Here is a 15,831-nt window from a genome sequence, read left to right as displayed (position 1 = left end):
CCTTCACACCGTATGGTAAAAAGCAGTTCGGCAAATGACATGACATTAAACCTTGCTTTTTGACTGTTGCTCGATTCCTGGTCATCAGACCTTTTTGTTTCATGATACAGAAATACGGAACATAAACTGTATAAAACCATCTGTGGACAAAAGATAGCACTGGTATAAATAACTTCACCCGAGAGTGATATCGACTGTCTTCCTGAAAGAGAGGACATACATCTGTCTGAGATGTCAACTAAATGAATCTGAGGACAAAACTGATCTCCTGTCACTTGCAAACATTTTTATCCACACAGATTTATGCATACTTAAAACCAAAGGTTAGAGGGCTTTATCACTCTGCACGTTAAATACCTGAAGAAGGCTCTACAGCCAAAAAGTTTGTGTATGTCACTTTCCTTTCTTTTCAGCATGGAATTGTCTTTGACCATATTAAATAAGATCACTTTTCTCTTAATTTTTACAGTCATAAAAGTGAACTCATAAGTTTTCAGTAGTCTAAATGTCACAGAATGTTTTTACATTTGATTGCCTAGCGATATACAAGAATGTGAACTTTACAACACATAGAAAGATCAAGTCTTCAGATTTCTCCCAGGGGCCCAGCTTCTTCCTGTGCGGTAGTGATGGTGGTGTTGGGGGTAGGCGTACAGGTGTGTGAAGAATTCAGCCTTGAGAGGATTTCCCCACACTTCAATTAAAGCAGAACAAGAAAGCAAAAAAATCCCATTTCTACGGACTCTGGGTCTATTTTTCAGCTGATTGACCACATTTGTTTCCTGCCAGATTGCAGAGGTAAAAAAAAAAAAATCCACATCAGCAAAGAAAAAAACAAAAGTACACTCACACAGACCTGAATAAAAAATACATCTTTTCTGATTTAAATGTATTTCTTTACTGTTCAAAACTCGCATTGGCATTTGTCACAAGTTAAAACCACATACTAAAAGACTAAGAACATTTATTACAATATGGAAATCACAGTCATCAGCAAGTCATGAAATATCCTATGTATTGCTGCCTTGTATTCCCAGCTCCCAAAAATCGGAAAAACTGTTGCTCTGCAACAAGCAGTTAACCACCTTGTAGCCTGATCTCTTTGGATTTTGGAAATTAAGCAACCTGGACAGTACTATGATGTCGACTTCTCAGGAAAACCAGGTCACTCCTGTAAGGACACTTCTCTCACACACAGTAGCCCAGTATGGTGACAAGGGACACTAGGCCAGAGGAGGTACCGTCCTTCAGATAAGAAGTTAAACAAGGTTCTGATGATCCGGTCATTAAAGATCCCATGGCACTGTTCATAAGAAAAGGGTTTTAGCTAGGAGTTTAGGCTTGTACAATCCAGCCTTCCTAAATATCCCCTTTAATCCAATTTGTGTAGTAACTTCTCCCTTCTCTACCTGATCAGTTCTGTTGTGGGGCTGCAGCCAAATGTGAACCAAGTACAGCTGCACTTCTTCAGCAGTAGATGAATTGGTCCTGTGTCTACAGTATATGTGAAGGACCCTTTGAGAGGAAAAGTGCAAAGCGAACGCAATTGATTAATTAATTATTAATTACTGTGCAGCGTCTCCTTGTCTGTCCAAGGGATCTTGCTGCTCTCTGGCTCCCACATCCTGTATAACTCATCTCTGAAGAGTACAGTCCAGCACCATCAGATCAGTAAGGCCACAGAAATACTTTCCCTTATGACCCTGCCCTCTCATTTCAGCTTCACAGGAAACTGAGTCACACAGGTCAAAGGTCAAAGGGCACCACAGATTCTAAGCAGCAGGATTCCAAAGTTGTCTTGTTTTGTTTCTGAAGAGCCTCTTGCATTGATCTTTTGATTATATGAAATGTATTATTAAAAGGAAGCTAAAACAGCAGAATGTAAAAAGCACAAAGATCAGATATGAAAATCCAGGTAAAGTGTTGTTTTTTTTACAGGCACTTGGGGAAATTTATTTTCTTGTTAAAACTGTGCAAGTAAAAACTACTGTTGATGCTTTGGAACCTGTCCAAGATAGAGGGAAGATAATGATACTTAAATCTATAATTGCAGGGGCTTGCTAATTACTAGCCAGGCATTCAGCTAGCAGAAAAGACAGCATTATCTTTTCCTTTTATTAGGACAACCCACATTTAAAGTGCTTAAAAAACACAATTGCTTTTTTTTCCACTCTCCTCAAAGAGTGTGAGCAGACCTCCACTATTTACAGTACAACCGCATCCAACATTTGTGTAACATACAACAACTCACACCTCATACCTAAATTTAAAACCAAAGCCCACTCTCTCAGATAGGCTCACAAAATGGGAAGAAGTTTAATATAATACAGCAGCTTGGGTGGTATGATAAAATCTTTAATACTTGTTAACTTTTCTTCATGAATCAAAGCATACATTAATGTACACAAACCTATTGCAATTATCTACTTCTTTGTGGCACCATTCTCTGCCACTGTCAAGGGAGCAACAAGCTTGCTTTTTTGGTTTGTGCTACATTTGAACTTTTTATTGACATGTGGCCAAAGCAACTCATCCCTATTTGCTTTCTAAAACATTCTTGCTATGAAGTATGCTTTGTGTGTCTATATGCTTTCAGTGAATGCACCAGCGGGATTTGACAGATGCCAGATTACATAAAAAGACTCAAGGACAACAATGCTGTCACTAAAAACGAAAAAAGGAAGAAAAGTAGGTCACAAGGGACTTCATAAGAGAAGAGAGACAATGAATTTATCCTTTGATTTATTCTGCTATATAATCCTCTAACACTGTTGGGAGAAGGAAGCGGAGACAGGTGATGTCTAGTGCCAACTGAGCCAGCGAGCTCTCTACTTATTTCAAAGTACAGGATGCAATATAACAAGAGCCATCTTTCATTACCACTTCCTGTGAAATCTGTAACAGTTCGTGTTTCTAAACCTTTGCTCTAACAGGAAGTATGCGATATCTACCTGTTTATAAAAAAACACAGGGACCATAGCAGGAAAAAACAATATAAATTAAATGCTGAAGTGCAAAACACAAAAATGATAAGAAAAAGTTGAACCATGCATAAAGAGAAATATATGAGCTGTACTGTATATCACTGTTGTCAGTGTGCAGTCCCTGACTCTAATATGAAGTATAAACTCACTGAAACAGATAACAGCCAGTTATTTTCTAAGTTTGATATATTATTTAATCATTTTCAAAAAAGCACTGGGTGTTGACAATTCCACTAGTACACACAAAAGTAAATAAAACTTAATCACATTTTGCAAGATGTGCAAGAGAAAGTAGTGCGTGTTCTCTTTTCCTAGAGCTCCGACCTGGCATACTGACAAATTCATCAGGCACGATCATTCAGAAAGTTCACATCCAACACAGAGAACAGGATATACTGTAGAAACACAGCTGCACAGTGGTGTATCAATTAAAGTAAAATGAATAGTTTCAGCTCCCAAAACATACACATACACATATAAATATACACATATAAACATACACAGCAATCTACCGATCCACTGAAAACTCTGGATCAGTAACGAACGACCTGTCACTTACTGTAACTTGTTTTGAACCAGCTTAAATTACACTGTCTGACAGTGAGTGTCTATTCTCCCAGTCCAGGCATTTGCATGGAGTGAGATCATATAGTTGCTCACTAATGCATCAAAACACAAGTAGGTCATGTTGGTCCTACTTGTTGGCTTAAAATAAGTCATAAGAAGTGGCAAACACTGAATTATGTATTCCCATTACCACACGAACCTGTTACTGTTTTAAGTTATCTTTTACTGTATACAGTCTGACAAATACATTTACAAAACAGATTTGGTAAGCTTGGAAAAAAAGGATAAAACAGTGATTTAACATTTTTCAAGTGGTGGTTAAGCATTGTTCACCATTAAAGCATTTCAGAACACTTTAAAAATAAATAGAATATTAAGAACCAACTACATAGCCGACTAATTATACATGCGAGGCATATACAGTATATTTAGCAAACCACTAACACCATAAAGCAGATGAGTGTCAGGTTTAAATGAGAGGACTTTTTGCTGTTTGCTGCTCCCTGGCTAGATTCACAAGATTTAACTTTGCTTATTGTTTTGCTCTAAAACCATAGGGGAAGTCTATAGCTTTTTTCTTAATTCTACAACAATAAAAGGTCAAAGTGAATGTCACGCCACAGAGATGGTACTCTTTCAATGCAGCTGCTCACTGGAAAACAAGCCTCTTCCCTCATTTCTCACTTGTTATTTGAGGTTATCTGGTGGGATTTGCAATATTTTGGAAACAAGTGCCTATGACAGACCATTGTCTCCCACCTGGTACTTTGCTTCCTGAACAGTTATTTTTTTTAGACCACTGTGGTTCAAACAGTCTTGGAACCAACTAGCAATTTTCAGGGCTTTTTTGACTCTTCTCACGGTGATTGAGAAATAAACACAGATTTGGATTTTTTTTAAAGCTAAACCAGTACCAGAAAGGGGGAAAAAGAATAATAAAGCACAGAGATAAGGTGACAGAAAAGGCCGGTAGAAAGACAAAGAAACAAAAGTGAAACAAAGTTGGAAGACCAGAACTGAAAAACCACTCGAGTCAGGTTTACTACAGAATGTCTTTTACCGGATCCCCTCACCTAGACAGGGCAGCTTTTAAGACATATTTGATGTCCCCTTAAGGTACAAAACCCTTTTTTCCATTTTTCAGATACATGTTCTGTAGCAGACAGTGTTACCGCCTTCATTATTTCTGAAAGAGGGAGGGATAAATCATTTTTGTGGGCTCTTATAACTGTAATAAATTAGGCTAAATCTTATTTTGTATTGGAGAGGCCACGGGTAAGAGGGCCATGTCATTCTTCGGTTTAAAGAGTTTTCCACCGAAACAACAAGTTACTGGCAATTATTTTATTTTCATGGTAGTGTTGAAAAGAATGGAAAAGGGCATCTTGTTGCGGTTTGACAACAGTGCACTATCATTTGGGAACACCCATCACTCCAGTTTACAGAGAGGAACATATCCGGTGCTAACTGGCTGCCTGTTCACATGCCCCATTCCTTACTGCCACTGAACCACATCAATCGCAGAGCCACAATCTCTATGACCAAGTGTGCGCAGAAACATCGCTGGGAAAACGCTGGCTAAGCTGATCTCTAGACAAGACAAACTCCATTCACCCAAATATACAGTACTGCATATCGTTCTGGTTCCAGATGTCACCAGCAGAAATAACAACAGCAGTACAGCTTAAACTGAGAAGAAAATCTTTGATTCAGTTAAAATGATGCTGCATTAGACATATACGCGTGTCCCAGTTCACATCAGGCTTGCAATCGTAGAGCTGGCCAGAATCATTTATTTTATTTCATAACAAGGAGCAAGTGAAGCTCAGCTCACACCGACAGCAATATAGTTCTTACTCTCCTCGACACTGCTTCCAAGGGGAACTAAGAATCAGTTCCTGAAAAGTACAGGAGGAAGACAAGTGTTCCAGGTAAATACGTGACAATGACAGGACCTGTCGTGGAAATCCAACTGCAGCACAAGAAAGCCGCTGTCTGGGGGCTGTGTGCTGTACCTATACAGACTCTGGCGAACAGAAACACACTCAACACTGGTTTAGTACCCTTCTATGTCAACAGTCATCTGGGATCTCTGCTGGGTCCAGTCTCCGAACTGCACACTCACATTCGGATTCATACTTTTGACACGCGATCTGTTTTATACAGTTCTACATGGGGTGAAAGCAGACCCCCCCAACATTTTTTTTTATCAGTTTTAGAATTTAAAAGCAGCTGTGGCTGCTAAAGAAGTTATTTAGATTGTGGGGGCGTTCCCACATCATATGTTTGCGAGGACAAAACGGGGAGAAATTTTGTCCTCACAATTTTGGTAATAATACCTGCCAACACCCACACATACCAGAAACCCTGGAATCACCAGAGTCTCCCAGCTATACGCCAGTGAGACAGTAAAACACCCCAGAACCGTAGTATTCACTGTGGCTAGGAAAAAAATAAGAAGTGTCTTGATTCTCCGACTATTTGCAAGACTGATATTTTCTTTGCAGTGTTACGTCAACATTATTTTCAGACAATTTTCTCATCAGACATCCAAAATAAGGTGCTAGGCTATGCTGTCATATCTATAAATAAAAAAAGACAGTAATACCTACAGAGAAACACAATAATAAAAGATATCTCGCATCATCGGCCATTATGCAGCGCAAACGATGCCAGCACAGGTTTGATAGATCTCATATTAATTGATGCAGAGGCTAGCAAAACAGCATTTCATTTCTCCTGTGCGGCTCATTCTTGGAGACTGGCCAGCACCGAAATTAAGTGTCATTTGGCTAAATTCCCCTCCAATCACATTAGTCGGGTATGCTGGTGTTTTTAAATTTTATTACGATATAAACAATGATCGCTGTTATGCTGTCTCTGTCTCTCACCTACAAGCAAGATGGTTCCTGTCTTTTATGCGCCTCGGCGGTGGAAACATTTTATATATACATTTATACTAATTTGTTAAAAAAAATGCCTGCTTTTACTCCACATTCTAACATACATATACAGTATTACACACATAATCATGCAAAACCTTGGATCACAACACACTTAATTTCATCTGCACAAATGGTCAGAGTAAAGCAAATCTGTGTGTGCCTGGGAATCAGGCAAGAACGAGACCATTTTAGAAAACAGCAGCACCTTTATGAAAACCTCTGGCTTTTTCATCCACCTCTCACCCTCCCACAGAACAAGCTTCTCTTCTCAATAAAGCCATAGCAATTGATTTCTGGTAAAGGGGCACAGCAACACAAAGCCTTTGCTGAAAGAATACAGCACAAGGCGGGATGGGACACCCGTCGATCACAGGGCACTCGTACACAAGCATACATGATCCATTCAGAAACACCCATTGAGCTATCTATCTAACCCGGAATACCTGGAGAAAATCCACATGGGCTTGAGAACAACATGTGATCTCTGTTCAGAACACAGTCCTGTCTGACCTCACACACAGAACTCAAGAGCTGTGTGACAGGAGCACTAAGTGCCAATGCCACTGTGCCAACCTTAAAGCCATATTCTGTGTTTTAATTTATTCATTTAAATAGTCATAGCACATTATATATTATTAACAATAATCAATTATACAATTATTAAATTATAATATAATGATTTATTAATTATTGTGGGAACACATCAGGTGTTTATTCACAAATGAAGACCCACTCGAGTGGTAGTGATGACATTTCTCTGTTATTTCAGCTCAGGTTTATTTAACAGGGGGAAACATCAGCCTGAGCTACTGTTTGAGTTATCCTTCATCAAGAAACATGCAGTACCAACAATGGCACACAGCCCCGCCTCTCATCATATAGGCTATTCAGATTACGTTATTATGCTTCATTTGCAATGAAGAAGGCTAACGAGATGACTGTGATTATTAGTCCAAACTAAAAAGTGTACATTTACGTTTCCCATCATTGATGAAAACAACGATCACTTTGAGATGATCAATGAGAGAAAGCCTGACAAACAATAATCAAGAGTCCAGAATTTATATAAATTTCCAGAGAAAAAGAATACTCATCTCTCATATGATGTCTTTACAATCAGCCTATAATGTAGAGCTCTCTAAAGCTTTGGACCACAAACGATGCAAAAGGCTAGCCCTACTCCTGTACTAAGCACTGTGCTCTCAAGTGCTGACCTCTGTGTGCTTCAGTGTCAAAAGTTCAAGTAGGGGCTTCAGTCTTGGGCAGGTTTCAGTAAAGCGGTCTTGCTGGGGAGGAGGCACTGGGGGATGGGGTGCTCTTGAACCTTGGCTATTATTTTCATATTGGGCATCCTGACACTGCCAGAACTCCGAAATGTGCCGTATGCCCGCGAATGTGTCTTGTTCTGGAGAGACTGAACAGCAGAGATTTATAGCTGTTCCAGCGCTCTCTCTCCCAGCTGTAAAGGGAAGGAGTGGGATTCAGGAGACTTTGTGAATGGCACTAATACAGTTTGTTAGGATTTACAGCATTTATCAATAAACAATAAAATGAAGACATGGGCATTTTGGAGAACACCGGAGTTGTTTTGTTATTTTATTCTATGAGTTCTCTCAGTAGTATGGTGGGGGTGAAGAAATACATTTTCCTTTAGCTGTTTAGTAATAAGAAACTTTTCAAGTGTTAAATGATTAAGAAACAATCCACATTTTCTTTCTTCTCCCAATTTTGACTTGAAGTTTGCTTTATGGTTCCTTTAATCCGTATCTGTAGCGTGTGAACAGTCACACCTGTCACATTTAACAAACTAGTCTACAGATTTGAAGAAATAAAGCTTATAAAATAATAAACACCTTGCTTGGTAACACAGATGCACCTGACTTACTACAACCACTGTATGTTATTAGCCCACAATTTATGTCGTTTTGGTATTGCGTAAGAAAGTCAAGTTAAATTGGGATCCAGAAAGAAAGGTGAGGGACACAAAGTTACTTTTTATTAAGAAGCTGGACATCTAACTTGAAAATGGAAAAATTGAAAAGGAATCCCTGTAGTCACCAAGACAGACTCCTACACTTGTGAGACTTGTAAGGTAATGCATTCTCAGAGAATTCTGCGGACAGATTTCCAGCTGAGCAGAGCTACAGATATTACCTCTGGACCCCAGGGAACTGGCTTTTAGTTTTGGGCCTAGCTGACCAGCCTTGAGAGGAACATATCAAAAAAGAACTGCAGTCAAGCAGTACCATTCTGCTCACAGTTCTACAGCGCCTGCTGAACACGGAATTAAAGCCACACACGTGCTCTCTCCAGATTGCGGAGACAGCATAGAACAGTGCGATTCAAATAAAGGAAGAGGACTGGCGCTCAGTGAATTCTCCCATCAATCAATCAGGTTTTTTAACAGGATATCAACGAAGAAAATCTCTTTATTAACTTAGGCACTCGCTTCTTTTTGTCTCCCAGATAGTAGTAACTATTAAGAGGCTCACTGACTTTTCCAAAACCAAGCAGAGTTCACATCTACAGAGACCACTTACTGTAGAAAGAGACCTTTGACGGTGGGGCATTACAGAACCAGTTGCCCCAACACTTTAAAACCAGACATGCTTGCTGTCGCTGTCCATCTTGTAACTTTACATGCATTGACGTGTATCTTTTATTTTTTGCAAAAACAAACTCATTTAAACGGGAATACCACGGCAAGAGAAAAAGTGTCCTTGGGAGGCACAAAAGCAAGAACGCGCTAATCATAGGGAAAACATCTCGTGGAGTAAATTTCCATACAGGAATTCAGATAGGTTCTCATTCCTTGATCTGTGATTGGCAGATTGAATGTTTGCTCTCAAAACACACTGTGGTGTTCAAAACACTTTCACCTTTCCAGAAAGATATTAACACTATCTAAAGCATGCTGCTTGTAGCTAGATTAAATACGCTTCAAAGACTGTATTTTAATGTGTAATGGACCTGTAAATATTAAACAGAAGGTGTCTGGGAGGGGAGACGTAGTGTGATTTACAGAGTTGAACACCCAGATGCAGGTGTGTCCACTATTAATAGCATTCAAGTGATTAACTTAGAACACCCCACCTCCCAAGTTCCAAAGAGATTACATCACGCATGTGCCTAGGGAAAGCTTCCAGGTGAGCTGAAGAGCTCAAACTCATTCCCAGGAAACATCTGTGAACCGAAGGAGCTCACTCCAGAGACGTGCACAGCAAATAATAATAAAGAACTTTCAGAATTTGACAGGCATAATGATGAAAGTGACCATGGAAATTTATTTTAATGATTTCTGACCTTAAAGTTCTTTTTTTCCCCGCACTGGGGAACACTATGTGACGCCATGTGCCATTATCATGTTACTTCATAAACATAGCAGGTGTCCTGTATCAAAAGAATCGGCAAAAAAAGGGAAAACCATCCTTTTGTTTTCCCACTTCTTGTTTTAAGAGATTTCAGCTGTTCCAGTGTGAAGTTAGTATAGAAGAAACTGCCCTGTATCTTGTCTCCTTCAAGGAAAGAAGTCAGAGGATGTTTACATCCCCAGTGCAGAGATTTCCATAGAGGAATGAAAATAAACTTGACTTGCTACAAGATCAACTTTCACAGAGAATACCCTGAAGGACAGAACTGTATAAGGCAGAGCAGTAATTGGACACCAGAGGCATTGTAATCACAACCAAATAAAAAAAATGAGAATAACATTTTTGGGCATTGCTCTTTTAAAATAATTTATTTTACCTGGGAAAAAAATGAAAAGGGTATAAAAGAGAAATGTTCCATGGGGTTGTCAAATTGACTGACCCACCTGTATTTCACTAGTCTCAAAACAATGACATACGTCGCTGAAGACGTCCAGGGAAAATCAGCATGGCATAAAGCATGTTCCTCCTCTTAACTCCTAAACACAGAGCAGGACATCCTGTAACTTTAGTGTATATTTGAACAATTTTGTCTTTCAGTATTGTGAGCTACCTTTGCCCTGAGAGGAGAGGGGGCAGGTATCATCCACTTAGTAACAGCTATTACAATGCCAAAGTCCCTGCACTGGGGGCACAGCACTATAAAAACAGAAAGATCACCCTAGTCCCCACAGCTAAATAGCAGTACAACCTAACCAATACTGTATATTGTCTAACTACTACTGTACCATATACTGTATGGCATACCACCAGTGCCCAATCATATTGTAACTATCTCTAGTATTATTCTGAATATGGTTAAGACAATAATACAGATTATGACTGCGATGAGTCTGATCAGGATTAGTCAGAACTAACTTAGGCCACATCAGCCTCATATCTCTTGTCCTCAGGATCAATGTAGATTGAAAATGTGATGCATTCAGCTCCTTTAAAACAAGAACAAGTTGGTCTTTAAACAAGAATCCTAGATGGATGTAGATAAGTCATGTAAACTATGGAATTGTTTCAGAATGCCTGTAAAATGCCAGAATAATCCCTACTGAACAAATCAAGAAGGTCATATTTTTTATTTCCTGTGCACTGACTTCTGATATCAGGGCATTCCCATTTTTCAGAAGGGCAGAAATGTGCTTTTTGAATATTTCCGGGCACTCTTCAAGCTAACCAAAAGCAACCTTTTACTGGTACACACCTGTGACCTGCTGAAGGAAGAGCTGCAGGATTATGTTTTTATCGCATCCGCTGCCACAAATCGTCTATATTCTCAAGTCCATTGCATCGCTTCTTCCTTTCTTATCTTTCCAGCCTTAAAGGCCGAGACATCACTTAGCCAAACCATCAGCTGCTGTTTTCATTCTGTGTCCAGTCTTCAGCTGAAACAGCCACTGACTGTGCCTTTAACACACCTACTGTAGCTGCTTTCACTGCGCAATTGCAGGGTCTGCTGTAGCTGCAGTGACACTGCATTATCTTCTGCTAAAAAGACACCCCACCAAAGAGCACAAAAGACACGGCACGGCTCTGATTGACTGGCCAGGGCGTTGATCTGAAAGTGACCTCTCGCAGACCCTCATGGTTTAATGAGGGCTGAGGATTAATTAGGTAAATGAGTACAGAGCTGCTTTGGAGATTCAAGTGTAAAATATCCGTGTTGGGAAAAGAACCCGTCTTAAGGGGTTAAGTCTCCATGATGATGTGGAGCCCATAATTAATAATAAAGGAATATTTGGAAGATAAATTCATGCGCGTATTAAAATATGCAAACAATATTTTCTTTTTACATTTCAGAATACCTCAATTTCCATTTTGGACTGAATATAGCAACTAAATATTAAAGGGATCTCACAATGGATCCCTGTTAAATGTTAAACTCCTTTCTAATCACCCCACATTAGAAATGTCTCTGCATTACCATTCTCACTTTTATTTTCAAGTATTTTCTGTGACGGCACCTTTGAAATTATGTTTCTTGCAGCAGAGACAATGGCAATCCTATTTTATTTGCTAGCCTAGGGTAATTCCTGCTGAAAGGTGAATACTTCATACTTTCTATAGACAAATAAAATGCATGACATAGGATGTTATTTCCAAAATAACAGGGTTATCACATTTAAATAAGTCTATTACAAGCTCTTGGAAATGATCTGTGTTTCAGCAAAGTGCCTAAATACAGTTCTTCAACAAGACACAGGAATGTAACAAGAATTACAATTGCTCCTTGACAAACAAGAATAAAAAAAACTTTCAGATCTGGATTTATCCTCTCTGTGGCGGACAAAGTCTCCCTGGTACTCCCCGGATTTAAAAAAAAATCAGACAGCATTTATGGAGTCGGTTGTCTTTAGGGAATCCTATAGATGGTGTTGCTAAGCAATTTACAGAACAGCGCTCTGACTTTGCAATCTGGTCTCTCGGCAGCTTGTTTAGCTGTATTCACGTCTCTAGGACACATCCCAAAATCAGCCATCTCCTCCAGTCAAAACACTCTGTGATCGCTACAAACAGATCACTCTCCTCCACTTTACGGGCAAAACGCCGACATTTTTATTTTCCTTCGAGCGATGAACACAAAAAGAAAAAGGTTGCAGGGGGATTGAAATTGCTGCAAGGAATTAAAAAAACCAAAACAATGCATAGCTGAAAACAATCCAGTCAGTTTCTGTAGCTCCTGCTAGCTGTGCAAAGAACCCCAAACCATTATCACAAATGTAATGCGTTCATTTAACTGGTGTTCCAATATATATGGAGGAAAATGCATCACTCATCTCTTTCCCTTTGCAGTGCTTCTGACACATGCACAGGGATTTTCAGTGATATTCTTCACACTCAGCAAAATACCTTAAAGCCGGGTGTTAGCTACAGTATATCAGAACTCTCACACCAAGCTTGGCACCATTCACACGTAATGGAACTGAAGCCCAGCCTTCAGCTCTTCAAGCCCTATAGCCTTCCTACTGAAGGGTTAATATTGAATAGAAGTATGATTCAGGCTGCTGGAAAAAAAAAAGGCACCTTCAATATATAATCGATTCTCCCATCGATCAAAAAGAAATGTGCATGAAAAGAAGTCTGACATGTCTACTGTCACAGGCCTGCTTGGTGACTGCTTACCACCACCAGCTATCCCACTGCTTTCCAACGATAAAGCATATTTCATATCTCACATAAAACAGAATTCTGACCTCACTTCACATCTAAGCTATTGTGTAATCCGACATCCTTTTGACGAGAATCACCAAATTGCACGGGCTGCCTCCACAGCGTTGCAACACACTACAGAGTAAAATGAGACCCTAGCTGGTATGTCAAGTATCTTTCTATTACATGCCTCACACTTTCATTAGGGGGGAAAAAAAGGAAAATATTTGCACGGCATTAGTTCCAGTTATGGCTTCCAGCTGTGTCAGACCTCTTAAGGCCCAGAGCAGGATATCCAAGAGGAAATTCCTTCGTCACATCCCCGAGTTTTGTAATCTGAATGTTCTTCCAATAAATCAGGATCTTTCTCCTCTTTTTTTGGGGGGGGGTTCTTTCATGATATACAGTAGTGCGTTTACCTCATGTCCTCCAGCAGATCACATTCTGCCTGGTGCTTCACCTGGAGCCTCGTCATCTGTTCAGCGTGAATGTTCTTCAGCTCTTGGGTGACTTTTACCTACAAACCCAAAAATAAAGATCAGCCATGTGTTTAACTTCCCCCCCCCCAATTATCCTCCTCCTGACAATCTGCAAAAAGCACATTTACAACTACAGAATGTTAATTACAGTGAAAAGACAATTTCACAATAGCATCTGGCATCAGACGGCTTTCCTGCTTTTTACAGAAAAAAATGTTTGCACACCCCTTTGTTTCAGCATAAAATACTCCAATTCACAATGCTGACATTTACAGTAAGTGTGTATCCTTAGTGCTAATGAAAATCCTTTTCAGCCTCTGTAATTAGAGAACTACAGTATTACATATTTGAATTTAATGACATAAATACAGAGTGCCAAATATCTTAATTTTAAGTTGGGAAGAAGAAAAGGTTAAATGTTCCTTTAAGCTGCCATTGTATTGTGTGCATATACGGAGTGTGCATTTAATATGGATACAGTGTATGGGTATTACAGTGGGCCACCGTTGTCATAACCAACAGCGCAGTTTTAAAAGTTGCCTCCACTGTTTGTTCAACGGTGGGCTTTTTAATGCCCCGGCGCAGTTCCAAGGGAGGGAGCTAAACACAAAGAAAAGAATGTCAAGCACAGAACAATGAAACAGGGTGAAAAATTAGGTTCTCGTAAAAGGAAGCAATAAAGCTCTAGATCTGAACTAAATCAGAAGCATTTTTCCATCTCTCTGCAGAGTTCCCCCGCCTGGGGCAGCCACAACTTAATTGCCAGCTGTGATTGCATGCTGGCGGGGTACTATGGACTGTGTCAAAATCCAAATTAAAATGATTTGGAGACACAGAATAAACTAATATATATATATTTTCTTACCAGAGGTTCATTCATTTTTGTTTTGTTTTAAGAGCCTGGTTATTTCCTTGCTGTGATACCAGTTATGACCCTATTTCTTGGGCCACTGGTATAAAATACCAGACATACAATGCTTGCAAAACAACCTATTAGATAACCTGTTCGCTTTTTGATTTTGATTTGGCACTCCTGCCTTCTCAAGAACAGTCTGTACTCTGCTTCTTGCACTTTAGCAGAGAACGGCAGATTCAGATAACTCCCCTGATTAGATTATTGTTTTTTCCCCCCATTACATGATACATTTTCAGCTGTAACGATATGCAACAGTTCTGCACTGCAAATACCCCACCGTTCTTTTCCCTGACCCAACACCAGTGCCCTTGCAGGAGAGCACACAGCAGCTAGTGGACGCAAGGCTGGCTACTGTACACCTTGAGGAGGCTTCTTTAACAAAGAGCGAGGACAGGAGGGACAGCTAACAACTTCCTCGCCCACGAGCCCAGGTTTCTGAGAGGCTGCGGCAGCCCCAGAACGCAGGGGCGCTGGCTGGAGAAATTCAATCAACAGCTGGCGTAGCCCAGGAGGGCAACTCCAATCTCACAGAGCGTGCGCCCGCGCTGCTGATTCCTGATACACTCACAAGAATAACAGAACAAAATAATTAAAATTAACAGAGGCCAACTCTGAGGAAGTTAATTGGTTTCGGTGGCGTCTTGAGATTTACCGTGACGAAGCTGTCTGTCCCACTATCCTCTGTGTTGGGGGCGATTTAGAAGAGGCTCTTTAACAATGTAAAATATGTAAAATAACAGAAGCCACTGACTGATGAAAAGATACACAGCTGCTGGTCTAAGAATGCCATAAACATCTCTGAAGGCAGCTTATCATGTCTTATCCAAACACCCCTTAGCTACTCTCAAAGGACAGCCAGTACAAAGAAATTACAAGTTTTATGACTTACAGTAAGTACAGTAAACATCACATTCAGGACAGTCACTGAGAACCATAAGTGGCTTACAATCTGTTTGGATAAGTTTGCCAACATCTGTAATGCGATACCATCACCCAGCACAAGCAACCACCTTTAGACTGCAAAGAAAAATCCATGGATACAAGCCAAATATTATGGAGCGTCCATTTCAAATATCTAGATCACTGTATCTGAGTATTTTAACAAAAAATTGCAATTCATGTGAAACCTATATACCCCCAAAATAATTAAGCTAATCTCTACTGCATTCTAATTACCCTCAATCGGTCACACACCCCAAGACTGACAGGATCTTACAAGTCACGTCTCGAGTGGTTTGATTAAACCCAGAATCCAATACCCACCCACTGCCACTTCAGCACCCTATTTTTCAGGTGCTAATATCACCAATATATAACCTTCAAGAAAATGCATGACGCGGGTTAAAATGTCACTCATGCCAGCGGTAAATA

The 15,831-nt window shown here is 39.9% G+C and overlaps 1 protein-coding gene across 2 annotated transcripts in view; it reads right to left on the bottom strand.

The window, feature by feature from the left end:
- The window catches only part of LOC148830424 (F-BAR and double SH3 domains protein 2-like), a 78,581-nt gene that overhangs the window by 61,435 nt on the left and 1,315 nt on the right, over positions 1-15,831 (bottom strand). For both annotated transcript variants that reach the window (XM_088920915.1, XM_088920916.1), the window contains exon 2: positions 13,485-13,582. In XM_088920915.1, the coding sequence (XP_088777041.1) occupies positions 13,485-13,582 (98 nt within the window). The remainder of the gene's footprint in view (positions 1-13,484; positions 13,583-15,831) is intronic.

The sequence above is a fragment of the Atractosteus spatula genome, chromosome 7, assembly GCF_055471065.1.
Source record: "Atractosteus spatula isolate fAtrSpa1 chromosome 7, fAtrSpa1.hap1, whole genome shotgun sequence".
NCBI classification, from domain to species: Eukaryota; Metazoa; Chordata; class Actinopteri; order Semionotiformes; family Lepisosteidae; genus Atractosteus; species Atractosteus spatula.
This window is presented reverse-complemented; position numbering and strand designations above follow the sequence as displayed.